At 43.1% G+C, this 27,925-nt stretch overlaps 1 protein-coding gene and 1 long non-coding RNA gene across 4 annotated transcripts; one reads left to right on the forward strand and one right to left on the reverse strand.

The window, feature by feature from the left end:
- Window positions 1-27,675, forward strand: LOC310762728 (putative lysosomal acid lipase/cholesteryl ester hydrolase). 3 transcript variants are annotated; one of them, XR_014548148.1, is made up of 10 exons: window positions 4-195; window positions 1,057-1,174; window positions 6,225-6,423; window positions 8,488-8,597; window positions 9,707-9,846; window positions 11,410-11,556; window positions 13,080-13,151; window positions 20,725-20,796; window positions 25,771-26,121; window positions 26,155-27,675. XR_014548148.1 is itself a non-coding variant. In XM_083614189.1 (9 exons), the coding sequence occupies exons 1-9, from the start codon at window positions 67-69 to the stop codon at window positions 26,002-26,004; spliced, it is 1,221 nt and encodes a 406-aa protein (XP_083470315.1). In that variant the 5' UTR covers window positions 4-66; the 3' UTR covers window positions 26,005-27,675. The 3 variants fall into 3 exon arrangements, 2 of the variants coding, with proteins under 2 accessions (XP_083470316.1, XP_083470315.1); XM_083614189.1 differs by having other exon boundaries at window positions 25,771-27,675; XM_083614190.1 differs by lacking the exon at window positions 11,410-11,556 and having other exon boundaries at window positions 1-195; window positions 25,771-27,675.
- LOC310762782 lies at window positions 13,513-25,762 on the reverse strand. The gene is made up of 3 exons (XR_014548168.1): window positions 24,663-25,762; window positions 19,925-21,665; window positions 13,513-14,239 (listed from the first exon to the last, which is right to left on the reverse strand). It is a non-coding gene; the product is annotated as an uncharacterized lncRNA (long non-coding RNA).
- Window positions 27,676-27,925: the final 250 nt, after the last annotated feature.

Consider the following 27,925-nt stretch of genomic DNA (forward strand, 5'->3'; position numbering starts at 1 on the left):
ATTCCATGGAACCTAAATACATCTTCTCGGTGACTGAGGAGCAGTCTTGTGTATCTGGGCTCAAAGATGGATTTGCTTCCACGCCAATCAATGATATGGCTCTTCGTAATGGGGGCAGGCTTGGTCCATGTGCTTATTAGTTCAGGAATATTGTGGAAAAGAAGAAGCGTAGACCCAGAAGCGACTATGAATATTGTAAGCCATTTTCCTTTTCCTTTCTCATCTTCTTACCTCAAGGCATCTTTGACAATTAGTGTTGCTTAATGGTGCTGTACGCCACATCCTTGAAGTTAATTTTCCATGGGCTGCTGGGGTTTTAGGGGACAAGAAAACATTTATTATAATATTTTGAAGTAGTACCCTGCCCTCCCAATGCATCATTGCTCAGGGCAGCTTGGAATTTTATTTTATTTTAAAATCTCAATAAAATTCCCAACATTTGCTTCACAGAACACCAGTGCTCTGTGAACATCAATTAGGTGCTCTGCAGTAGCAACTCTAGCATCCTGCACAGTGCATTATAATTGTTCAGCAGCAAGAACAAAAATCATTCAGTGGACCACCAAGTCCCTCAGCAATTTTCAAGTGGTCCAAGGGAAGGGGAGAGTTTGGGAACAACAGCCATAAAAATGTAGAACAGCAGCAACAGCAGCAATTGGCTGGGAAGGTATCCTGGGAAGACATTCTGCAACAAAAGGCTCCCTTTTTTCTAATTTCAGCAGAGGGAGGCAGGTAATCAGTTCTTGGATTTAAGTGGAAATAAGTGATGGCACGAGATTGTTTTACGACCTTATCTGGCTTATCACCCATCTGCACACTCCAGTTATCAATTCTATCATGTGGAAAATAAGTGTTTAGCAGTGTGTTTTTTCCAGGGGGTACTCAAGGGTACACAGTACCGGCACCTCTGTTTGTTTGTTTGTTTAAAAGTATAGGACTTACTATAAAAACTTCATGGTGAGTACCAGCACCTATTTTTCTAGAAAAAAGCAGTGGTCTGTAGACATCTTACAGTTGCTTGTTAACCTGTCCAACCACACCATCTCCACCCTGCAGAGCGAAATTATTTCTTTCAGAGGATATCCCAGTGAGGAATATGAAGTGGTGACAGACGATGGTTATATTCTGAGTATTAACAGAATCCCTCATGGCAAAAGAAATCAGTCAAACAAGGGTGAGTGTGTGCTTTGAGGTATATATTGTGTGTACGCACATATACAAATGTTCATTATTTTGGGGATTTATTATTATTATTATGATTATTATGATTATTATTTGATGAATTCTTGCTTTACTAAAATTTGATTTGGTGCAAAAGAACATAGGCAGTTTGTTTGGTAATGTGCACTATTATGATGATTGTTGAGTGTGTCCTTCTTCTATTTTTTCTATAATATTGCAAAAGATAGGTCATATAGGTAGTTGCGGTCAAGTGCTTCTTACTCCTTTCCTGAACTATTAAAGAAGTAAGGAAATATGGTGACAAGGAGATGAGGAAGCTGGAATAAATAGTTCATAGTCCATGTTGACAGCAGCCATTTTCTGTGCTGACGTAGCTGTGCTCTCCATACCTTCTTGACCCAAGTCATAGGGAACTGCATGCAATCTTTTTTGTGGGGGGAAATCTCTTTAGTTGCAAAAGAGTGTTTTTGCAGTTATTTAAGATATATGTTCTTCTGCCATTTATAGGGGTCACAGCCTGAATAAAAAAAAGGAGAAAAAAACCAGGGCTGTGAAGAGTTGGTGACACTGCCAATTCCATTGCCCAGTGGCTTTGTGTGTTGTATGCAGCTTTTTCTTGAGTGAAAAGTGAAATGCAAGGGGGGGGGAGGGGGAGGAGGGAACCAAGTCATGCGGAAATGCCAAAAGATGTAGGGCATCTTCTTCCACATGTGGTAGGCATGTAAGCAAGCCAAATATACTGGAAAATAATTTATGGGGAACTGAAAAAAATATTAAAGATGACCCCCCCCAAACCAGAGGCCTTCCTCTTAGGAGTAACAAACTCTGATATCCCCAAGAAGCTACTTAATCTCTTCTTGTATGCTACAACAGCAGATTGAGTAATCTATGCACAAAGGTGAAAAGACCAAGAAATCCCAACTAAAGAGGAGTAGCAAAATAAACCTTAGACATGCCTTGGACCTGGTTTTTACCTCTATGGATGTGGGTGATCTGACACTAAGTAAAAGTGAAACAAAAGAAGTGCCATGGTCAGATCACTTCTTGGTGCAACTGGACATCTCTGCAACCCTTCCCCTCTGCAGGGAGGTGGGACCAATTCGGATAGTCTGCGCCCCCCACTTAATGGATCCAAATGGTTTCCAGAGAGTGGTAGGAGATATTTTATCCTATGTTGATGGCCTTTCAGCTGATTCCCTGGTGGCCCGCTGGAATGCAGAGTTAAGTAGGGCTATCAACTGCCTGGCTCCAAAGTGCCCTCTCCAACTGCATGGAGCCTGGACAGCCCCATGGTTTTTCCCAGAGCTGAGGACAATGAAACAATCATTGAGATTGCTAGAGCACTAGTGGCTAAGAATTAATTCTGAATCGGACCGGACACTGGTTAGAGTTCAACATTGAGCCTACCAAGTGGCAATAGTGACGTTGAAGAGGACCTTCTTCACTGCCTCTATTGCATCTGCAGAAAACAGCAGGCAGGAGACTCTTTCAGGTGGTTTGTAATTTAATGGAACCACCTGTGCCATTGGGGCCTGATAAGGCCCCCAAGATCTCCTGCAATGATTTTGCAAAAAAAAATTATTGCAGTTAAAGTTGCTCAGATTCGGAATGAGGTAGACTCCACCACGGGAGCAGGGCTGGGTTGGGAAAGTGCTAGAGTCCTGTCTAGTCAAGTTGCATGGGATCAGTTCCAATCTGTTACCTCCAAGGATGTGGACAGGCTGTTTGGACGAGTGAAACCAACTATCTGTCTCCCTGATCTTTGCCCATCCTGGCTAATAAAAGCGAGCCAGGAAGGGCTGGGTGATGGGCACTGCAGAATGGTGAATACTTCCCAGCCCCGCTGAAGAGGCGGTCATTAAACTGCTTCTTAAAAAAACACCTTTGGACCCGCCCGATATGGCCAACTATCGCCCAGTCTCAAATCTTCTATTCTTGGGAAAGGTGATTGAGTGGATGGTTGCAGAACAACTCCAGGCACGCCTGGAGGATGCGGACCATTTTGATCCCTTCCAATTGGGATTCGGGCCAGCTCAACCTCTCTTTTAAATCAGAACCAGTGAAGGCGGTGAAGGTCCTGTGTGAGTGCCTAGAGGTGGTTGGAGGATGGATGGCAGCTAACAGATTGAGGTAGAATTCTGACAAGACAGAAGTACTGTTTTGGGGGGACAGGGTGTGGGCGGGTGTGGGGGACTCCCTGATCCTGAATGGGGCTACTGTGCCTCTGAAGGACCAGGTGTGCAGCCCGCAGACTGTTTCACCAGAGTGGTGCATGCTCTAGTTACCTCCCACTTGGACTACTACAGCACGCTCTATGTGGGGCTACATTTGAAGGTGACCCAGAAACTGCAACTAATCCAGAATGTGGCAGCTAGACTGGTAACTGGGAGTGGCCGCCGAGACCATATAACACTGGTCCTGAAAGAACTACATTGGCTCCCAGTACATTTCTGAGCACAATTTAAAGCCCTAAACAGCCTCGATCCAGTATACCTGAAGGAATGTCTCCACCCCCATCGTTCAGCCCTGAAACTGAGGTCCAGCTCCAAGGGCCTTCTGGCAGTTTCCTCACTGTGAGAAGTGAGGTTACAGGGAACCAGGCAGAGGACCATCTCAGTATTGGCGCCCGAACTGTGGAATGCCCTCCCATCAGATGTCAAGGAAATAAACAACAATCCGACTTTTATTTTATTTTTTAATAACTTTTTTATTCAAAATTAAAACATATTATCCAAAAACATATCATCCTTATTCCCCCCCCCCCATTTTCCCTCCCTTCCCTCCCTCCCCCCACAGAACCCACCCACCCACCCACACCCCCTGACTTCCCTCAGTTCCAGTCTTTGATTTCTCTAAAAATGCTATTTTCTGCATGTTACACAGTTGTATAGATCCTCAAACTATTTAGCTGATTATTATCAATAAAAAGTTTGTGAATGTTTATTCAAAGTCAGCCAAGGAGTCCAGTTCGCTTTGTTGCATTTTCAAATACTTTGTAAAGGGTTCCCATTCATTCTCATTTAAAGTCCCATTCATTCCCATTCCCATTTAAAGTCACAGTTATCCTTGTCCCGTAGCTTGTATGTCAGTTTTGCCAGTTCTGCATAGTCCATCAATTTTTCTTGCCATGATTCTTTAGTTGGGGTTTCTTCAGTCTTCCATCCTTGTGCTATTAAAACTCCTGCGACCGTTGTCGCATACATGAAGATGTTTTTCAGCTTTTTTGGCAGATCTTTCCCTACAATCCCTAATAATTACAATTAGGGTATTATGTAGAGTGAATGAGGGTGTTTAAAGGCAATTAACATATGTATGTATTAAAATTTGAGAAAATTCTTAAGTAATAATAATAAAAGAAATGCAAAGGACAGTCTAAGGGTGTTGCTTTTCTGAAAGATATTAGGGCTACCTAATACCTGAGAAGCAAAGGTGGTGTGATGAAGGAAGGGCAGGAGGACTTAGCCACCTGCTTCCAGTGCCAAGCTCCCAATATAAGATTATATTTGAGTAAAATGGCTTAAAATGTAAGAATAAGATGACTTATTGAATAAGATGACTAAAAAGATATCAGTTCAAGAATGTGTAATGTCACTGGCTCATTTATGCACATGTGGTGGCAATGCCCCCAAGTTTTTTTGTTTTTTAAAAAAGCTTTTTCATGAAGCAGGCCTTATGACAAAACAACATATCCCTTTGGATTCTGAAACAACACTTCTATCATAATAGTCAGAAATATTTTAACAGCTTTCCCCAAAATGTATCATTAGTCATTTAATGACTGCACTGTAGTATTGCAAGGGGTAAAGGTAAAGGTAAAGGTACCCCTGCCCGTATGGGCCAGTCGTGTCCGACTCTAGGGTTGTGCGCTCATCTCACTTAAGAGGCTGGGAGCCAACGCTGTCCGGAGACACTTCCGGGTCACGTGACCAGCGTGACAAAGCTGGTGAGCCAGCACCAGTGCAGCGCACGGAAACGCCGTTTACCTTCCCGGTGTAAAGCGGTACCTATTTATCTACTTGCACTTAAGGGTGCTTTCGAACTGCTAGGTGGGCAGGAGCTGGGACCAAAAGATGGGAGCTCACCCCACCGTGGGGATTCGAACCACCGACCATGCGATCGGCAAGTCCTAGGTGCTGAGGTTTTACCCACAGCGCCACCCGCGTCCCTATTGCAAGGGGTAGGAGGTTTCTAAAGGCAGACTTGTTTGAGATCTGGATCTCACCACTCTGTGATTTAACATTCATGGACAACCTGACAACCCATGTCTGAAGAGAGCAAAACAGACAAGAAAATCACTGCTTTTCAATCAATCTGTTTCAATAAATCAACGTAGTTTTATTATATACACAACGTTGATGGAACATGGTTATGGGCATCAGAGAACACAGGGCTGTTTGTGGAATGACACTTTTTTAAAAAAATTAAAAAATTAAATTGAAGTAAGTATAAATAAAAAGATATGTGGTGCTTCTGTGGCAGGTGAGTGGAATGGTTCAATGTTGCCTGTTACAAATAACTGGGGAGACGGGACCTTTTTTGAGGGGGGGAGGAGACTTGCTTTACATATTGCATTCAGGAGTGATTTATATGCATGGGCATATAAAATTGCTGCCCATGCATGCTTTGTGCCCCAAGTTTATGGTAGGTGATATGCAGTAGCTTCCAGTGAAGTGGCATTTGTGGAGTACCAATGCTCTCCTGATTTCCCCACACATTGGTTCACTGGAGCTTATTGAGAGGAAGAGGGGAGAGGCAAGGTTGGGGGAGCTTGACCTGGTGTTGCACGTAGAGGTGAGGGAATTGGATTGGCTCCGCCAACATGCACTTCTCCCTTTCCCTTCTTGCTCTCCGTAAGCACCAGCAACCCAGTTTACTGGGAAGCCATGAGAGTAACATTGCCCCACCTGCACCACTTCACTGGCTGCTACTTGAAATATGGAATGACAACAACTGCCATTCAAGGTTCTGATGGATCACTGTCTTGTTGGAAAGAAACACTGACGTTACCTCTTATAACTATACTTAAAAGATTTCCATTGCAGATCCGAAGCCCGCAGTGTTTCTGCAACATGGCTTGTTTGGCAGTAGCGATAACTGGGTGTCAAATCTGGACAACAACAGCCTGGGCTTCATACTGGCTGATGCTGGCTATGATGTTTGGCTAGGAAACAGTAGAGGGAACACCTGGTCCATGAAACACATTAACTATACTGTGGAGCAAGAAGAATTCTGGCGATTCAGGTAGAGTGATCTTTCTAAACTTCATTATGTGTTTCTGGTTCCTAGTTTTCCTTTCGGGGTTTTTAATCTGCCATGCTCTTCCTCTTCTGTTTCAACATTGAACAGCACCCTGATAATCTGAAGGTATAGAAATATATTTCCAAGTAAATATAATTGGTAGTTGTTTCTTTAAACAAACAAACAAACAAACAAACAAACAAACAAACAAACAAACAGCACATGTTGTTCATGTGGGAAATTAGATGCTCTGATGAAGACTGGAAGATGATAAGATCCCCCAAAGATGTTCTCTATGGGGAGCTGACTTCAGGCAGCAGGCCCACTGGTTGGCCAACTGTGTATTAGAAAGACGTTTCCAAACATGATGTGAAGGCTAGCAACATCAACTCCACGTTGTGGGGATCTCTTGCAGACAACAGCAGTGCCTGGAGACAGATAGTTACTGGTAGGTGGTATATCCACAGTAAAGAACAGAGGAGAAATTACCACTGGGATGAGAAATGGCATGGTACACCTGCATCCACAGAACCAGATGCCTTCATCTGCCCCAGCTGTGACAAAACCTGTCTCTCCTGTATCAGTCTCTACAAGCACAGCAGGCACTGTAACTCTTTGACAAATAAAGATTAACTTAGAGACTAAGTTTGTTCTTGGTATAAGCTTTCATGTGCATGCACACCTCTTCAGATACACTGAAATGGAAGTCACCAGACCCTTATATATAGTGGGAGGGTGAGGTGGGGTAATGAGATATGCTAATCATCTGCATACTATCCCTTGCCTTTTCCTGTAGGACTAATTGCAGTCGTCAACAGGTTTACTATACCCATTTAGTCAATCATCCATCTCCTACTACCCGCCTGAAAAAAAAACCACCCCACCCTCCCACTATATATAAGGGTCTGGTGACTTCTATTTCAGTGTATCTGAAGAAGTGTGCATGCACATGAAAGCTTATACCAAGAACAAACTTAGTCTCTAAGGTGCTACTGGACATCGACTGCGTCAGACCAACACAGCTATCTACCTGAATCTAACTCTTTGACATTTTGACTTCATCCTCAAAGGCACACTCTTTCATTGTTTCCTGACCCAGATGGATGTCGGCAACAAGACAAAGCACATAGCTGGGATAATCCCAACTGAAAGGATGAAATATGGCATTGTTAAACTCCGTAGATATGAACAGATCAGGTTGGCTTCGGGTGTAACTAGATTTGATGTGGAAGGACCAAGTGCTAGTGCCAAATTTTTGTTGTGGGTGCTCAGCACCCACACAACAGGGCCTCCAAGGTGACTTCCAGGGCTCCTAGGTGCCACTGTGGCGGGTGCGATGTAATGTGACTTCATGACATCAAGGGGCAATGTGACATCCTGACCTCACATTACGTTGCACATGCTGCTGGGCACCCTTAATCTGCGGCACAAGTCGGCGCCCCTGGGACCAAGTGTGGGTCCTGCTGATTCTGAGTAAAGTTACTTGGCCAGAATTTGAAGCTCCTCAGATATGCAGGGAGGCGAGGCAGAGCCTCCAGAAACTTCGTTTTTTTAAAAAAGCTTTATGTTTCTCCTTTTGCTTCCAGTATAGTCACACTAGTGCCAACAACAGAAGCATTCCTCTCCCCCTTCTAATCTGCCTGTGTTTTATTTTGATACCACTCAACAGGTTTATGGGCACTCTACTGGCAATTCCTATTTTGTGCAAATGTGTTCTAAAGTCATGACTTGTTTGGCTCTCCAGGTGCTGATATTTGAGATTTAGGGACAGCTTGCCTGTTAAAACTGTCACATTGCAGGAACCCTATGGCCACTATTTGGTGGACTTTTTAAGTTTTCAGTGAACAGCTCATAGTGTTGCATTGACTGCTAGTGAACAGTGCCAGTGGAAATATCTAAAGAAGATGAGTCATGGCTTAATTTAAATCAGATTGTTTCACAAATGTTCAGAGAATTGGTAGTCCATGGAGGAGGTGATCTCTGGTTTGCCAGATATTGTATTGCATTGGCTGGAGAAGTCTGTATGCAAGTCTGTAAAACACATTCTGTTATTCCTTTTCTTTGCAGTTTTGATGAAATGGCTAAATATGACCTTCCAGCTTCAATAAATTTTATCCTGAGAAAAACTGGACAAGAGAAAATATTTTATGTTGGTCATTCCCAGGGCTGCACAATGGGTAGGTTAGGAAGCTTCTGAAACACGTGTTGCCAATTCTAATAGCAACATGTTTATTTGTACAGTTGGTGTTGTATATTAATTTCAAGAGAGATTTTGGTCATAGTACAGTGGTTACACATAGAGCCACTGGACATGGAGAGCCATCTTGAATAACAATCCCTGTGTAGGTTTCCTGCATTTTCCCCTTAGTAACATTTCCCATAAAAGAAATGTTTCAAAGCTGCTATGGACTTAGAGAAAGAAATGTATGGAATATAATACAGTGGTGCCTCGGTTTAAGAACTTAAACCATTCTGGAGGTCTGTTCTTAACCTGAAACTTTTCTTAACCTGAGGTACCACTTTAGCTAATGGGGCCTCCCACTGCCGCTACGTGATTTCTGTTCTCATCCTGAAGCAAAGTTCTTAACCCAAGGTACTATTTCTGGGTTAATGGAGTCTGTAACCTGAAGTTTCTGTAACCCGAGGTACCACTGTACTCCCCTCACAAACATAGTTTTATGTGCTTTGTGTTGCTTCAGTTCATCTCAGCTGACAAAGTCTTGTTTAATTTGAATAAAATCCTGGATTTCAAGCCAGGATCAAGCCTGGTTTGTAGTTGGATTTTAAACAGAAGTTTCTGAATCTGGATGTAACAGGAAACTGTAGCTTAACAATCCTGGAAGTACTTTATTAAGGCTCCCAAGAGGAGGGGATATGAGCGTGTACTTTCCAATATTTCGTTTGACTAGAAGCATGTGACCATAAGCCATTCCTCACAGGTCTTACAATAATGTATAGAGTCAAACCTCGGTTGTCAAATGTAATCCATTCAGCTTCCGAAACGCTTGACACCGGGGAGCGACTTCCGATTGGTTGCAGGAGCTTCCTGCACTCAAGCGGAAGCCGCGTCTGACATTTACTTCTTGGAGCATTTACTTCTTGGTTTTCGGCGTTCGGGAGCCGAAGTGTTCCAAAACGGAGCCATTCAGGAACTGAGGATTGACTGTACTTTATTGCTTTTGTTTTATGAGAAAAGGCTAAGATTTTTTTCTTGTATTGTGATCAAGGCAGTAGTGCTTGCTATATTCATTTATCTTCTATTTCTATTTCTCATCTTGTTTCTTAGCATTCATTGCATTTTCAACCATGCCACAGCTCGCCCAGAAGATAAAAATGTTCTTTGGATTGGCACCATCGGTCAACACGGTTTATTCGATGAGCCCAATATCAGCTGTGATCACTCACCTTCCTGAATCCTTGGTCAAAGTATGCATTTTGGACCAAATATTTGTTTAAAATAGAGGGTGCAAATATCTCTGGCTGTAGCTAAGATCTTGGAAATGTATCCATCATTTGACCTGAGGCCATTTGTCATTCTCATAGACACCTAAACTGTTCAAGCTGGCGAATGCTGAAATTTGGTATCAGGGTGTTGCTCAGTCTAAGCTGATCTGTAAAAATTGGGGTGCCCATTTTTCTATCTTGCTGTAAGTAGCATGGGTGCCAGCACAAAACAGCTGCTGCGGGCAGGAAAGAAAGAGGTGCTGGTGAGAGAACAATCCTCAAGTGCCCAAGCAAAAGGACTTGGTACAAACTTACATGAAGATCTTGATAGTATGGTGGCAGATTACACCTGTGCGTAACTCAGCTGCCTTTAAAGCAATAATGCTGAACAGTTATAGGAGTGTGTCTTTATTACATTATTGGTTTATTTTAAGTATTAAACAATGTATGACTATAGGACAAGAGAGCCAAACCAATCTACTGAGAAATAACTTGGGATGATCACAGTGTGGTGGGCAGTTACAGGCACATGAGCTCATTCTCTGGGCTCAGAAACATTTGCTGATCATGTTGGAGGCTTTTGGGGGCTTCTGTGTTGGCCAAATGTCCCCCTCACCCACTTTTAGCTCAGTAATTCATACAACAACATTGTAACATGATCAGTTTTGTTCCCAGATTAGAGTCTGGCTGGTGGGAGGATTGAGAACGAGAGATTGTGGATTGTCTAAAGCCCCATACTGACTGTGGCTAGGGGGATATTTGATTACTTTGGGGGCTTTATGATTCACAGCTCACCCTTGGCTTCTATGCTACACTACTTCTACCCTAGACAAAAGCAGATTGAAGTGCCCTTTTCAGATTGTAGGAACAGCCACTCCTTGCATTCTCAACCTGGAGAAGTCAGAAGACAAGGCAGTAAAATCATTCTCCCTTATGTTACCATGTAGACAATAGAAAAGGCGTCATTTGCTGAAATTACTAGGGAATTAAGTAGGATTGCCATATTTCAAATCGTTGAGCTTTTTTGCCCAACATCTGGGCACTACTTCTGAATGTGGTATTTTGGATATGTCCGGACATATGGCAACCCTAAATTAAGTGATTTCAAGCACAGCACAACTATTTGGCTATTGGCTATTTGTGGCTATGTTTGCACAACAGCAAGTCTTTTGCATATTTGGGCTCCTACTGAAATGATGTTCCTGAACCACATTGCAAGGGCGCCAGTTGCACATTGCATGCATCTCAAGATGCACTTTAACTGTGTCATCCTGTCTCTTCGATGGCTGAAATTACAATGTCCATGTCTTGAATATAGCAGAAGGTCCTTTTGTTTGACTATGCATGTGGGATTTGAATTATTGCTGTTATCATTATTATGGCCATGGATTGTTGAATGGGCATTCTAGCCTAACAATCTGAGTAGAAGATTCTCATAATACTGTTTGTGATATTTTCTTGCTACCCAATATTGCTGGAAGTATCTCTAGGGAAGCAGTCTTGACTAACAAAATGACCTGTGTACTAATGTTTTTGTTTTGACAGGTAATATTTGGAACCAAGCAGTTTGCTGCTCAAAGCAAAACTTCTAAATGGTTTGCTACTAACCTGTGTAATCGTTTCTTACTTGATCATGTTTGTGCCAGTTTTTTCTTCCTAGGGATGGGCTTTAATGTGAAAAACATGAATCTGGTAAGATTTCTAACTACATAATAGGAGGTAAAGAGTGTGATCTAAAGAAAAGAAGTATGTGGAGGCTTCATTGAAATGGTTGCTGCTTATAACATCCATATCTTAATTACCCCTGGAGAAGTGGATCCCAGATGACTACTTCATTGAGCACTAGTGGATAGTGTAGTTTGTGATATTTTGGGCTGCGCGCGCACACAAAAACCAACCCAGGACTGCGACTAAAATTTAAGTGTTTAATTTGAGTTAAATTAGTCTATCATATTGATTCAAAATGGTGCCTTGCATGCAAACATAGTTGAAGACTAATATATCCACCTCAGGAGTCCTCGTACCAAGTTTGGCGATGATATATTGAGAGGCAACCTGATTGGTTGGAGCTGTCCCACATTTTGGGCAATGATATCTTCAGAGATGTCCAAGTTGGTGAAGGTTGAAATTGTCACCTCAAATTTAAAAAAGACTTGCAGAATGGGGTGAAATATCTTCAGAGGCATCCAAATGGGCAGAGCTATTATTATTATTATTGTTGTTGTTGTTGTTGTTGGAAAATTATTGTCTGGTAGCATTAAGGCAGAAACCTTAAGAGGGAACAGCTGCCACATTCCTTGAGACAATACAATATAACAAATTTTAAATACACAATAGAAATAAGAGCAAAAATAAGAACAAAATGAACCAATATGGCTTTTGTACAGATACTTGTAAACTGGAATTAATATTTGTGTGCACTGAAAGATGGTGCACATCAGCCCAAGAAACATGTGAAGATGTGAGAAGTCATGGTGTGCACCAAGGCCTAGTTAAGGTGCTTGGGGGCCCTTGTGCAATTCCCCATACAGGGGTCCACTTCTCCAAAACAGAATGCAGGTAATGCCTTACGGGTCACAAGAAGGCGGTGTCTTCCTTGCCACCATGATGCAATAGGACCATAGTTAAGAGCAATACTGAGTTTCAGTTCATAGTTCCTGATAAGAGTCTAGGAGTGGCCCTTAATTATGGTTGGTAACACAACTGGACATGGCACCAAAGCAGGGTGGAGTGAATTCATGTCCTACAGGAGGAATGTACACAATGGCCCGGCCCACTGCACAAATGGATGTTATTTGATATGTCTGTATTTGCCCTGGTTGTACTATATAAAGAAAAATATTATAACCGGGATCTGTAATCCTATGCATAGTTACCTGGGTGTAACCTGTTTGAACACAGTACAATTTACTTCTTAGTAAATGTGCATAGGATTGTAATATTAGTAGAAATGTATTTATGTTGTGGGGCAATGCTTTGCTGTAAGCGAATTTCCCTCTTGTTTGGTAACACAATATTGGCATTGGCAGCTAGTTTGAAGTGTCAAGTTGATCTCCAAAACTGGCATGTAATTGCTACTTAAACACTGATTCCTGCATGATATCCAGATGCAGAGCTCTAGAGTGCACTTGTTTTGTTCAAACAAACCAAATAAAATTGAAATGGCTGTTACACTTTGAGATAAATTCAGCTAATCACTTTGTTCTTTCTTTCAGACTCGAATCAATGTATATTTATCACACTGCCCAGCTGGGACATCTGCGCAGAACATCCTTCACTGGATTCAGGTAGCACCTAAATCCTCAATTCTGTTAAAAGAAGCTTTGTGTATTGATTAAAGCTTTGAATATTGATCATTTTCAAAAGAACAGGCTATTAAGAATGAGATCAAGAACTATAATGGAAGGAAGCATTCAACTCAATAGCTCAGCTTCTCTTTTTACATATTTTACAACAAAAATATTTTCTTCTCTAAGATTTTTGTTTTGTTTTTTAAATGACCAAAGAGCAGTATTTCACCAGGAACAGATATACTCATTTCCCCAGTGAATTTCTTTTTAATCACAATATATTCCTTCTGTATTTAGATGAACAAATGCCACATTTCTGCAGTATTTTGTTGACTGGTGTCTTAATGAATAACTCAGGTGTTGATAGTGCCAACTTGCTTAGATGACAACTCCCTTCAGCCAGGCCACGCTGGCTGGGGTTGATGAGAATTGTAGTCCAGAACATCTGGAGGGTTCTAGGCTAGTGAAGGCTGTGTGTCAGTAGCATAAGGCTGGCCAAGAAGTGCCATGATCTGGGAGCACCTGGTGTTGAATGTAGTTGCTGGTAATTTCTTCATGGCCTTGCGAAAACAAAACAGGGTTGGGGAATCGTTTTGATACCACAGGAGTTTTTTATCAGGATTAGTTTCATAGGTCACATTTAAAAGCAGGGTGGGGCTGCCTACCTGTCAATTACCTGTTGTAGCAATGGAGGATTTCAAAGTGTGTTGCAAGGTGCAGATGAAACTGATCCCTCCTCTTTATTTTTCCTGGAGATTCTGATGCAGACCTCTTGCTGATCTGTTTTAACAAGTCTTTTAAGAGAATCTCATTTCTGAATTGGGAAGGGATTTGCATGGAATTCTGGCAAACTGAGTAGGATTTTCACACGCACACACACACACACACACACACACACACAAAAACACACACACAAACACCCAGCTGGCTTCAGCGGCAATCTCAGCTGGATAGTAGGTGGAAGACTTTGGGAGAAGTGTTTGGGCCAAACTGGATCCCCTGGCAGAATAAGATTGTCTTGTGGCATGGAAGTTCCTGGTCCCTGGTATATATTTTGACTTACTTAAGTCCCCATAAGTTTAATCCTCCATGAAAGCATCGATAGAAGGCTTCTCTGGCTAATAATCAAACTGCATGAGAACTCAGCTGCTAGAGTGAGACTCACCCCGGAGGGTGATCTCACCAATTCAATTCCCATTAACAGAGGTGTCCGTCAGGGTTGTATATTGGCTCCATTCCTGTTTAACTTGTTCATAAGCGACATGAGGACTCCCCTAATAGAGGCTCAAGAAAGGATTCATGCACCACGCCTAGCACTTTATCGCTGCCCTTTGTTACTATATGCGGATGACGCAGTCATCCTTTCTTTTTCCAGAGTAGGTCTTATGAGGGCCTTAAAATTTTTTGGATCATATTGTAAAGCAAATTCCCTTACAATTAATTATGAAAAATCTAAAGTCCTAATTTTCTCAAAGAGCCGGAAACTCCATAATTGGAGAATTGATGGGAGAGTCATCGAACAAGTCTATAGATTCCAATATTTGGGAGTTTGGTTACAACATAACCTTAGATGGAAGGCCCATGTAGCCTATGTTACAAGCAGAGCCAAAGCTATCTCCTTGGCGATCTTGCGATTTTTCTTCACCGATGGGGCCCTTCATATTGTTACGAAAAAGGAGCAATGCTGCTGAGTGCTCCAGATGGCTGGAAAGCCAAACAGGATGTTGATGTTATGGGACTGTACCGTGGGAACCAGGGACAGTCTATTATGTGCTCTGAGCACCGGATGTTAGCTCAGAGTGGCACATGACCCTGTACTGGAAGTACATGGGTGGAGTTATTCTCTCTCTGCAGCTGGGTATCAGAGGGTACAGACGTGTTTTCTCTGTACTGGTGAAAGACAGGAATAAAGACATGTAAATATATTTCTGTCTGTCTCATTCCCCCCCCCCTGGAGATGGGAGGGGGAGGAGTGGTGTGTTCTTTTCACGTTTGAAAAGGATCGCCGAAGAGACCTCCCTTGATCTTGCCGGCAGACGCTGGCAGGGGAGGTCAACAAGGATTCAAGCCGGGCACCTGGAGGGTGGCCAAATTCCTAAGAGCTGGGACTGGCTCTGCTGGCTTGAAACCGACATCTGGTAGCAGACCGATGGATATCTGATCTATGAGAATCTGCATGAGAGGTGAGAGGTCGATGAATCGTTGCCATCCTCTGCACCTAAGGAGATAAAGAAAGCGTCTGCTTGCAGCCAGAAAGCTGATCAGACAGCTGGACACCAAAAGGCAACGGAGCCCCAAAAAGGTATGCTGAATTATTTTCTGTTCACGAAAGAGCTGCATTTAAGAAAAACAGCTCTGAAAGAAAGGCTGGCATACCAGGAATTCCTGTGGTAGATAAGGATTCCCGTCCCGAGAAAGGTTGCTAGGCAACGACCGCCAGTACTTGTAAAGTTACTGAATGGCTCAAAAAGAGCCTGGGAAGTGGAATTGTTTTGAATTCTGCGCAGCATGTGCGAGGATTTTGAAAACAGCCCAAAGGTTTGCCTGCCAGTGAAAGCAGTAAACAGCCCAGAAGAGAACTTTTGGATTTTACTGGCTTGAAAGTGAAAGCAGGCTTGAGAGAGAAAGCACAGACTTGAGTTCAGCATGGATTCCAAGAAGGGGGGAGGGTTACCCTATCCACCTCCCCTGACTAATGACAATTATTCATCTTGGTCTGTAAAGATGAAGGCCCTGCTGCAGAATCAGAGGCTTTTTGGGGTGATTGAGAACCCCATCCCTCAAGCACCAACCCGAGGTTGAGAATCACAGAATGTGAAGGCCAGGACGGCTATAATTCTGTGTGTCTCGGATGATCAACTTGTGCATATTCAGGATTTGGAATACGCGCAAGAGATTTGGGAGACGCTGCGTAGAACACATCAGAGAGATGCTGGATCTTCAGCGTTGCTGTATTTTGAGAAGCTGACCAATCTGAGGCTCGCGCCTGATGGAGATGTTCAAGCGCACCTGACGGAAATGAAATATCTGCGCCAACAGATGGTGGAACGCAATTTCCGTCTGCAGGAGGAAGTGTTTTGCTTCATGTTGATAAACAGCTTAAATCGGACTTACAAAACGGTTGCCAGTCAGCTGGGTTCCCTTCCGGCGAACGAATTGACCGCGGAGAGGGTGTCTGCCGTTGTTTTGAATGAACACGACAGGCTTGCTGCACTGGAGGTGAAGGACAGGGGGAGGGAAGAACGGAGTTCTAATTCCCCCACTGATGTTGCTACTGGAGAGGATGCTGTAGCTTTGAACGTTGTCCGATGCTACAATTGTGGACAGGCTGGGCATCTTCAGCGGAACTGCAAGAAGCCACGCCAGCCGAAAGGAGCGAAGGGCCGCTCAGCAAAGCCTGAGGCAGCAGGCAAAGGTCCAACCACGTCTTCGGTGAAACCTGCAAAGGCCCTGATGGCGAAAGGAACCACGCCAGATGTTGGAAATTCATTTGTAATTGATACGGGCTGTAATTTTCATATGTCCCCACACAAGGCGCTCTTTTCAACGTTTAAGAAGCAAAGCTTCGCTGTGGAACAAGCCAACGGTCAGAAGCTGGAAGCGACCGGGATTGGAACTGTGTATCTCAGGAGTCTGAACCTGACTATACACAATGTTTACTTGGTTCCTGAATTGAAGTTCAATCTGCTGAGTGTTTCGCAGATTGCAAAGAAAGGACTGAAACTGTCCTATGATGATAAGAGCTGCAAGATCTTCAAAGATGGAGAGTTATATCTTTCTGCCAGACAGAAAGATGGACTGTATTTGTTGACTTTTGACCAAAGTGATTACATGGAATGTAATTCTGAGTCTAACATGATTTCTCTTGCAGGTGTGACCAAGACGAGCGCCAAGAAGGTGGCCAGGGTCGACAGAGCGTTTCAGCGGGTGTATGCTGATGTGATTGGTCCTCTAGAACCATCTAGAGGCAAAGCAAGATTTTATCTTGTGTGTGTGGATCATTTCTCTAACTTTGTCTGGGTTTATGTGTTAAAGAGGCCACAGGAAGCCTTGGAAAGGTTTCAGGAGTTTTGTGACAAGGTTAAGAATGTGCATGGTGCTAACATTAATTGTCTTTTGACAGATGAGAAGCAGATTTTTCTTTTACAGGATTTCCAGAGGTTCCTGCACAAGAAAGGGATTAGACACAAGGTTGCTGTTTCAGCGGAAGCGTGGAACAGGGGTGTCTGTGTACGGGTGAACAAAGAATTGCAAAAGGGGATGAATGCGCAATTGCTTAGTTCACATCTGCCACATGAGTTTTGGGCGGAGTCACTCATGTCGTTTTGTCATGCGTGGGTGAGAAAGGTTTCAAAAGAGTTGGGAAGTTCTCCTTTTGAGAAACTGTTCCAGAGAAAACCTTCTGTTGCCCATTTCAGGGTTTTTGGGTCTCATGTGAGGACAGAAGCTCCAGGTGGAGTAAAGAATGCCAGAGGCATTTTTGTGGGATATGAAAAGGGTCTCTACAGAGTAATTTTGTCTGAATCTGGTCAGGTGATTCTCACAAAATTTCTAGAGAGTTCTCCTGAACAGGAGAGAGTGATAGAACACACATTTCCCACAGAGGACGATTCAGATGATGATGATGATTTCACAGATTACAGTGGTACTGAGAGCGACACTGATAGCTCAGAGAGCTCAGTTGTCACAGTCATTGAGAGGAAATCTCACACATTGGATAGACCTTCACAGGTGAAGGATGAGCCACTGTTAACTATTGGAACTGGTTCTCCTAGGAGTCCTGAGACAGAACCAGTGAGCAGAGAGGATCAGCACCTCATACGCAGGTCTGAGAGAGTCACAAAGGGTGAACCACCCAAAAGGTACTCAGAAGAGTTTGCTAACTTAGCTGTTGCATGTGTTGCTGTTGTAAACAACCGGGGACAGGTTGGAGCTGTGTCTAAGTCAGAGACAAAGACACAACAGAGAGTTGCTAGCCAAGGGAATGCAGATGCACTCATTCCTTGGAAGCCAGACAACCAGAGAGGTACACTGGGGAAACCAGTGGCGGGTAGTTCCAAGGGTGGAACTGAAACAACAGGGGAGTGTTATGTGTATAACAACTGTTTGTTTTCTTCTCTGGATCACGCTTTGCATGCCGCAACACGCATTGATTCTTTTGGGGGAGGTTGTTACGAAAAAGGAGCAATGCTGCTGAGTGCTCCAGATGGCTGGAAAGCCAAACAGGATGTTGATGTTATGGGACTGTACCGTGGGAACCAGGGACAGTCTATTATGTGCTCTGAGCACCGGATGTTAGCTCAGAGTGGCACATGACCCTGTACTGGAAGTACATGGGTGGAGTTATTCTCTCTCTGCAGCTGGGTATCAGAGGGTACAGACGTGTTTTCTCTGTACTGGTGAAAGACAGGAATAAAGACATGTAAATATATTTCTGTCTGTCTCATTCCCCCCCCCCCTGGAGATGGGAGGGGGAGGAGTGGTGTGTTCTTTTCACGTTTGAAAAGGATCGCCGAAGAGACCTCCCTTGATCTTGCCGGCAGACGCTGGCAGGGGAGGTCAACAAGGATTCAAGCCGGGCACCTGGAGGGTGGCCAAATTCCTAAGAGCTGGGACTGGCTCTGCTGGCTTGAAACCGACACATATCCCATCGGCGCTGAAAGTCTTCAAGGCCAAGGTGATCCCGACAATTGCTTATGCCATCTCAATTTGGGGGACTTTTGTCAACCTATCTCACTTAGAGGTTATTCAAAATCAGTTTTTAAGAGGGATATTGAAATTGCCCAACTGTGTAAGTAATTCAGCGCTACGCATAGAACTTAATATTGTATCCCTGGAGAACGCTCTGTGGAAGCACATACTTTGTCACTGGTTATCCCTATGGCACAGCCTCCCAAATTTGTACTTGATACAGTGTATGTGGAGAGATGATTTTCAGAGCCCATGGGTAAAAAATTTACAACTGAAAATTACGGCAATGGGAATCTCCCCATCCAAATTACTAGAGCAGGACATAGCTCCAGCTAAAAGAACAGTAACCTGTAAACTAGAGGAGATGGACTTGCAGCAGAAAATGGTCTTGGGCAATGGTACCTGCTCACCTCTAAACCTTGGTTTATTACCCCTCTTAAGGCTCCCAAACTATTTGAATTCCTTAACTTCTTCGGCTCATAGATATGCCTTTGTAAAGGCAAGATTCAACACCTTCCCATCGAACGTGCTGAGAAATAGATTCTCCAATGGACAGATATCGCTCTTATGTGATTGTAATTGTGGGGCACCGGAATCGTTGCATCACATAATTCTTGACTGTGCTTTTCACTCATCGGCCAGGAGCAAGTTTCTTGCTCAATATCTAAAGGGAATTGCCGATGGTATGAATGAAGCCAAACTGAGATATCTATTAAATGATGATGACCCCGTAAGATCACTCATGGTTGCCAGATTCTTGATCAGCGTCCTATCCCTAAAGAAGAGAAACGGACTTCTGTGTGGCTTGGATAATCCCTTTAAACTATGATCTATGTTTTAGGTTGTAATTAGGTGATATCACCATTGATGTCTTCTACTAATTTATGAGCAGAGGGCGATGTTTATGTTACAAATTTATTGTAATGTATGATGTTGGTCTTTTGTTTTTATTTTGCTTTGGTTCTTGTCTGTTGTTGTAAGTTTTGGCGGTTTTAAATTTGGAGGTTTAAGTACATTATGTTGGTATGGGAAACTGTCGTGTGATGGGCCAATGGCCGTAATAAAGATCAATACAATACAATCCTCCATGAAAGATTTGGAGGATGGCCACATAGGAACTGGCCATGTTTCCAGTAGCTTCCCATTTGGGAATGCTTTCCCCAGGGAGGCTCACCTAGCTCCTTCATTATATATCTTTAGGCACTGAGGAAAAACATTCCTCTTCTCCCCGGCCTTTGGCTAATTACACAACCTATGGCCTCCTCCCCAGTGACCTCCTCCCCAGCCTGACCCTTCCAGAGAAGAAGAAGACAGTTCAGAATTACAACAGGGGTTTGAGGGAGGTCACAGCTCAGAGGCAGATGAGGGGGAAAGCTGGGAAATGATGGGAGACGTGGAGGGGGAAGAGGAAGCACCAGAGGGAGGACAGCTGACAGACACAATGTGTTTAGAAAGTATTCCAGACCCCCTCTCTCCCAGAACCCAGCGAGCCTTGAAGGTAGTAGAGCAAAGAGCTCAGAAACAGGGGGCCCTCCGTGGCACCCATAGGGAGATGATGACAATGACAAATGAGAAAAGGGGGAGTGGAGAGTCACTCGGAACAACGCCATTATCCCAAGAGGCTGTGTTCCAAGCCTCTCTCTGTAAATATTGAATAAAAAGCAGATGGTAAAAACTTTTTCTTCTCTTCTATGTTCCTCACAACCTGGCATGCCTGTTGTGTCTGTGCGTATTGTTTTGTTATTATGTTATGTGCTTTTGTGCTTTTATATAGTAAACTGCACTATGATCCTCAGGTATTTATTGATTAATAATAAACAGCAATAATATTAATTTCCCCATTTAGTTTTTTCAAAATATGGTACACTTCTTTTTTCAGAATAGGAGGAGTAAGGAGTTCAAAGGTTTTGACTGGGGTAGCAAGGAAGAGAACATGGCTCACCACAACCAGGTAAGAATTTTTCACTAATTGCATCTCTTTCCCCCTCTTTCTCCTCCCTTCCCTCCCTTCTCTGTTTATATGATGGTAGACATTGACTCCCTGGAAAAGACCCTGATGTTGGGAAAGATGGAGGGCACAAGGAGAAGGGGACGACAGAGGACGAGATGGTTGGATAGTGTCTTCGAAGCTACAAACATGAGTCTGACTAAACTGCGGGAGGCAGTGGAAGACAGAAGTGCCTGGCGTGCTCTGGTCCATGGGGTCACGAAGAGTCGGACACGACTAAACGACTAAACAACAACAACAACAAAGACATTGGCAGTTTTCCCAGCCACTCTGGCTGGCTTACATCATATATAAAAACATAACAAAACATCAGTCATTAAAAATTTCCCAATACAGGGCTGCCTTCTGATGTCTTCTAATGGCTGTGATGCCCATGAATACGTTAACAAATTCTAATATGTAAATCCATAAACTGACTATTTATCAAAATAATATATCTACAATTATACAATAAACCCTAATAAAAATAAAATTTCTGTACAATGCATGAGATGGTCTTATACTTCTTTAATTATATTAATTAGATAGCTGATATGGCTATATAAGATATTTTTAATCAAACTTTCTGGATAACTGAACTACCAAACACATTTTGGCATTTTATGCTTCTTCAGTGGACTATTTTGCTATGCAGTATTCTGCATGCATGAGTTCAGTCTCTCAGTTTTGTTAAAAATTGTAACTAACATCCAAATAAACCAATCACTTTAACTAAAAATCTCACCAAACTAGATCCAAATATTACCTTTACTTGTGTCGTGGTCGAAATTCAATATCTTCAGTTGGTACAGGTTTGCAAAAAATGCAATCATCTGTTAAAGCAATGCATTTAACATTAGAAGCATATCTCAAAAAAAGGAACGTATGAAAGTAAGTAAGTAAATATAATGAGAAACTTACCAATTTAAATTTCTACACCGCGGGGATCATGAGTGAACTTAAGTGAAAGAAGCTATTATTTTACCCGCAATATTGCACTGTTAATCTGATGACAATAGTTTCTAGCTCCATTTCATAGAAATTCCCCACACTGTGTCAGGGGCGCAGCATGAGGGGGCAGTGGGACCATGGCTCCGGGCACACAATTTTGAAGTGGCACAAATCAGGCACCCCTTTGCAGGGATTCCTGCCCTGTTTCTGGGGGTTTCTGGGCCCTGGAATCTGGCCCAGCCTCACTGCTGTGTCCCTGGCCACCTCGCCCAGACAGCACATGCTTGCTCCTCAGTCAGATGGTGAACATGTAGAGATGGAAGCAGGCAGGTAAAGGGCAACCCTAGTGTGGCCCAGTCCGGCATTCCTCTCTGTGGGTCTTGCAAGGATTTGCCTAACAACAACAACAACAACAACTTATTATTTATACCCCGCCCATCTGGCTGGGTTTCCCCAGCCACTCTGGGCGGCTTCCAACAAAACACTAAAATACAATAACCTACTAAACATTAAAAGGTTCCCTAAACAGGGCTGCCTTCAGATGTCTTCTAAAAGTTTGGCAGTTATTTTTCTCTTTGACATCTGGCAGGAGGGCGTTCCACAGGGTGGGTGCCACTACTCAGAAGGCCCTCTGCCTGGTTCCCTGTAACATGGCTTCTCGCAGTGAGGGAACCACCAGAAGGCCCTCGACGCTGGACCTCAGTGTCCGGGCAGAATGATGGAGGTGGAGACACTCCTTCAGATATACTGGACCGAAGCTGTTTAGAGCTTTAAAGGTCAGCACCAACACTTTGAATTGTGCTCGGAAACGTTCTGGGAGCCAATGTAGGTCTTTCAAGACTGGTGTTATATGGTCTTGGCGGCCGCTCCAAGTCACCAGTCTAGCTGCCGCATTCTGGATTAGTTGTAGTTTCTGGGTCACCTTCAAAGGTAGCCCCACATAGAGCACATTGCAGTAGTCCAAGCGAGAGATAACTAGAGCATGCACCACTCTGGCGAGAAAGTCTGTGGGCAGGTAGGGTCTCGGCCTGCGTACCAGATGGAGCTGATAAACAGCTGCCCGGGACACAGAATTGACCTGCGCCTCCATGGACAGCTGTGAGTTCAGAATGACTCCCAGGCTGCGCACCTGGACCTTCAGGGGAACAGTTACCCCATTCAGGACCAGGGAGTCCTCCACACCCGCCCGTCTCCTGTCCCCCCAAAACAGAACTTCTGTCTTGTCAGGATTCAACCTCAATCTGTTAACAGCCATGTTGGCTGGCCATGCTCCCCACTGTGCAGACAGGCAGCAGGAGGCACAGCGTGGCCCCACTTGGCTCTGGGGGCAAGGGCTGGCCTCGCACGGTGGTCTCCATTCACCAGAAAATGAAGCTGCATTGCTGCATTGTGTAAATACAGTGATGGCAATAAGCAATATTCCACAGACACATATATTAATGTCATGAAATAACTGGAATGGCAAGAAATGTGGCATAATTTCCAACAAAAGTACATCTTCAATTTGTTACATAACAGATATCATTTTATGTCCTCCTTAAATCCACCAGGTGCTACTGTACTTACTCTATAGATCCATGTGTCTCCCTTCCTTTTAAATTGTGTCTATTGTTTCTCTGAACTGTGTATGTTCTTAAAGCATGAAAATATTAGATTTAGCATCATGTTGCTCTTCTTAACCTGAAGCACCACATTAGCTAATGGGGCCTCCTGCTGCCGTGCACCGCCGGAGGACAATTTCTGTTCTTTAATATGGGAATGTAGGTTTGTTGACAAATCTGCAAGATGCCAGATGTCTATCTTCAGTCCCTTGTCATAAAATGAAGATATTGTCTACACTTTCCTCCGAGGGTCTTCTGCTGGTTATTTCACTGCGAGAAGTGAGGTTACAGGGAACAAAGCAGAGGGCCTTCTCGGTAGTGAAGCCCGCCTGCAGAAAACCCTCCCTTCATATGTCAAGGAAATAAACAACTATTTGACTTTTAGAAGTTTAGAAGTTTGATGTTTTATCATGCTTTTGCTATTCCCTTGGGAGCTACCCAGAGTGGCTGGCGAAACCCAGCCAGATGGGCAGGGTATAAATAATAAAATTATTATTATTATTATTATTATTATTATTATTATTATTATTATTATTATATTTTTATATAGCAATATGTCACCATTATACAGACTGCTTATGTCCAGTATGTATGTTCCTTCAAATTTATCCATATGTAGATTTGCTAACTCAGATGTCTGCTTTGCATGATGATATCTGAAATGTGCAAGAAGGATCTCTTTTAAAACTGAAATAATGTTGATTTGGTGCTCATGTCACTAATGCAAAAATGAAATGGGTTCTCCCTCCTTCCCTCTGTCTCTCTCTATCTGCCTATATGTGTATTACTTCCATTTTGCTTAAAGGATCCTCTATCATCAATATGACTTCCTCCTGTGGAATGTTAGTATAAAATGAAGCTCCAGGAACACTTGGTTATCAGAGAACGATATGATAAAGGAAATAAATAGACAAATTTTGTATGCAACAATCTTCTTCGACCTAGTTCCTTCCAGATGTTTTGGAGGACAACTCCCATCAACCCAGGAAATAAAGCCAATTGGCTAAGATGATGGGAATTATAGTCCAAAACATCTGAGGGCATAAGGCTTGGGAAAGCTGGCCTCTGAAATATAGAATAATTCTTATTGTCAGGTTGTGTTGGTTCTCATAGTTTGACTTAGTGTCACATACAAAACAGCTCATTTCCTCAGAATGCACAAAATGCAGCACATTCCACAAAACCTGATTGAGATTATGAAAAATGGCCAGAGAATGTACAAAGGACAGTCAATATATGCAAATTGTTCAAAGCCTGTTGGAAACCGTGTATATTTACCAGGAAATGTGAACAAGTTCCTTTTCATGGATGATGTGCTTATTCTCCACAATGCATCTTAAATCTGCACAATGTCCAGTTGTTATGCACTTTAAGTGCTCAATTTATATTCCCCTTAACATATTTGTTGTTGTTGTTTAGTCATTTAGTCGTGTCCGACTCTTCGTGACCCCATGGGCTAGAGCACGTCAGGCACTCCTGCCTTCTACTGTCTCCCACACTGTCCAACCATCTCGTCCTCTGTCGTCCCCTTCTTCTTGTGCCCTCAATCTTTCCAAACATCAGGGTCTTTTCCAGGGAGTCTTCTCCTCTCATGAGGTGGCCAAAGTATTGGAGCCTCAGCTTCAGGATCTTCCTTCCAGTGAGCACTCCGGGCTGATTTCCTTCAGAATGGATAGGTTTGATCTTCTTGCAGTCTATGGAACTCTCCAGAATCTCCCCCAGCACCATAATTCAAAAGCATCAATTCTTTGGCGATCAGCCTTCTTTATGGTCCAGCTCTCACTTCCATACATCACTACTGGGAAAACCATAGCTTTAATTATACAGACCTTTGTTGGCAAGGTGATGTCTCTGCTTTTTAAAATGCTGTCTAGGTTTGTCATTGCTTTTCTCCCAAGAAGCAAGCGTCTTTTAATATTGTGACTGCTGTCACCATCTGCAGTGATCATGGAGCCCAAGACAGTAAAATCTCTCACTGCCTCCATTTCTTCCCCTTCTATTTGCCGGGAGGTGATGGGCCCAGTGGCCATGGTCTTCGTTTTTTTGGTGTTGAGCTTCAGACCATATTTTGCGCTCCTCTCTTTCACCCTCATTAAAAGGTTCTTTAATTCCTCCTCACTTTCTGCCATCAAGGTTGTGTCATCAGCATATCTGAGGCTGTTGATATTTCTTCTGGCAATTTTAATTCCAGCTTGGGATTCATCCAGTCCAGCCTTTCGCATGATGAATTCTGTATATAAGTTAAATAAGCAGGGAAACAATATATATGTGTTTGTGTGTGCGCGCGCGTGAGCACGTGCACATTTGTTTTGATCAGGAAATCTTTTGCAGAGTCCTAACTTATAAAGTATTTTTAAAGTATTTGTTATTTCCCCCTCTCTTTTAGGAAACAGCACCTTCCTATGATATTAAACAAATGACTATTCCAACAGCTCTCTGGAATGGTGGAAACGACTGGGCTGCATCTCCAAAGGATTTTGCCCTGCTGCTTCCTCAGGTCTCAAACCTAGTTTACCACAAGTTTATTCCTGACTGGGCACACCTGGATTTCATCTTGGGCTTTGATGCCCCACAGCGCATGTATAAAGAGATAGTTGAGTTTATGCAGAATTATCAGTGAGTTTGTGATCCTGAAATAGTCCTTCAAGAAATCAGCACCATCAGTCTATGTCTATGATGATGACGACAACAACAACTACAAAAACTACAAAAAAAATCACCTTGGAAAGAAATCCCTGTTTGTTCACACAAAATAATTCCTTTGAAAATAATATTTTTGAACTGCTTATCATTATTTATATCCATGCATTTTTAATGGAGGTGTTGAGACATAACTCAAGTGACTTCTCCTCACAGTACAGTGGTACCTTGGTTCTCGAATTTAATCCATTCTTGGAATCCGTTCGATTCCTGGAACAGTTCGAAAACCAAGGTGCGGCTTCCAATTGACTGCAGGAGCTTCCTGCACTCAATCGGAATCTACGGACTCAACGACAGATCTTAGGCTTCGAAAAAACGTTCGCAAACCAGAACACTCACTTCCGGGTTTGCAATGTTTGGGGGCTGATTTGTTTGACAATAAAGGTGTTGGACAACCGAGGTACCACTGTAGTCATGAAGAAAGGACCTATGATCTTCCCAAACTCTGTTATGCAGTGCAGTGTGAGGTGGAGACAAGTTCTTTGCTAACATCTGTGGAATTGACAATATGGAAACATGATTTGGATCGTACTAAACTAAGTTTTATTCAGAGTAGATCTATTGAAATTAATTACCATGACTAAATTGAATGCCACCCCACTGCCCATAACACAGTTAGGAAGACCAGCTCTATATTCAAGTGTTCCAAATCACTCAATCTGCATCATGAAAGCAGCCTGGCATGTCACAGTTACTGAAAGACTGAACTGAAAGTTATTGGAAATAATTTTTGAAATATGCACTGATATCAGTCCCTACTTGTTGGAATGCAGGTTTTGTGCATGTATTAGAATGCTGCCCTCTATGGTAGAACACCTGCTTCACACCTAGAAGGCTCCATGTTCTGCCTGTAGTATCTCCAGGTGGGATCAGGAAAGAGCCCATTGTGAAGCCCTGGAGGACATCTGCCAGTCAGTGCAGAGTAGTGGTGGGGAAGTGGATGTGATCAGGAGGCTTGGGCCTTATCTTCCCCAACTGTCAATCACCTGACGTCACAATCATGTGCGGTGATTGTCATGTAATATTCTCAAGACTGAATTGGTGTGAATAGTTTTCCTTTACTTGTACAGTGGTACCTCGGGTTAAGAACGTAATTAGTTCTGGAGTTCCGTTCTTAACCTGAAACTGTTCTTAACCTGAAGCACCACTTTAGCTAATGGTGCCTCCTGCTGCCGCTGTGCCGCCGGAGTACGATTTCTGTTCTCATCCTGAAGCAAAGTTCTTAACCCGAGGTACTATTTCTGGGTTAGCAGAGTCTGTAACCTGAAGTGTATGTAACCCGAGGTACCACTGTACCGCAGAACTAACTTATGGGAAGCCATTTTTTGTAACTTCAAAGATCTACATGTTTGCAACTTGTACTTTGTTCTTTAAAGGCATACCTGTTTTTTCCCCTGGACTTGATGAACAGTATATAGTGCAGTGTATAGACTGATGGATTGCCAGTGAAGTTCTATCAAATATGTAGCAGCCATGCTCTGATTTTCTCATTTTTCCAACTGCTGTACTGAAATGAAATTTGCAGCTGGAAATGGGGATCATGAAAGCCAGAATGTTTCATAATCCATGAATTAAAAAGCATTTAAAACCATTTTACTCTCGGGTGTGACTTTTAAAAATCATTCTAACCATTTACCTTATGAAACTCTTTCCTTGAATATGTGCACTCTTTTCAATCTCCATTGCAATTCAACTTCACACCTAGTGAGTGAGTAAATCGCACCATGCCAAAGGTACTTCAGTAAGTTTAGCAGTCATGGGTCTCAGCTACATTGGAAGGGGGAGGGGAAAGCATTTTAAATGCACCATAACACTGAGACACCAGATGGCACTGTAGAGTT

Source organism: Podarcis filfolensis (assembly GCF_964270895.1).
Source record: "Podarcis filfolensis genome assembly, chromosome: 5".
In the NCBI taxonomy this organism is placed as follows: Eukaryota; Metazoa; Chordata; class Lepidosauria; order Squamata; family Lacertidae; genus Podarcis; species Podarcis filfolensis.

Excerpts from the sequence above, each read along its gene's own strand:
- LOC310762728 (XM_083614189.1), top strand. The coding sequence starts at position 67 with ATGGATTTGCTTCCACGCCAATCAATGATATGGCTCTTCGTAATGGGG. Across the intron at positions 8,598-9,706 it reads TTCCCAGGGCTGCACAATGG|CATTCATTGCATTTTCAACC; the intron begins GTAGGTTAGGAA and ends CTTGTTTCTTAG. Across the intron at positions 20,797-25,770 it reads ACATGGCTCACCACAACCAG|GAAACAGCACCTTCCTATGA; the intron begins GTAAGAATTTTT and ends CCTCTCTTTTAG.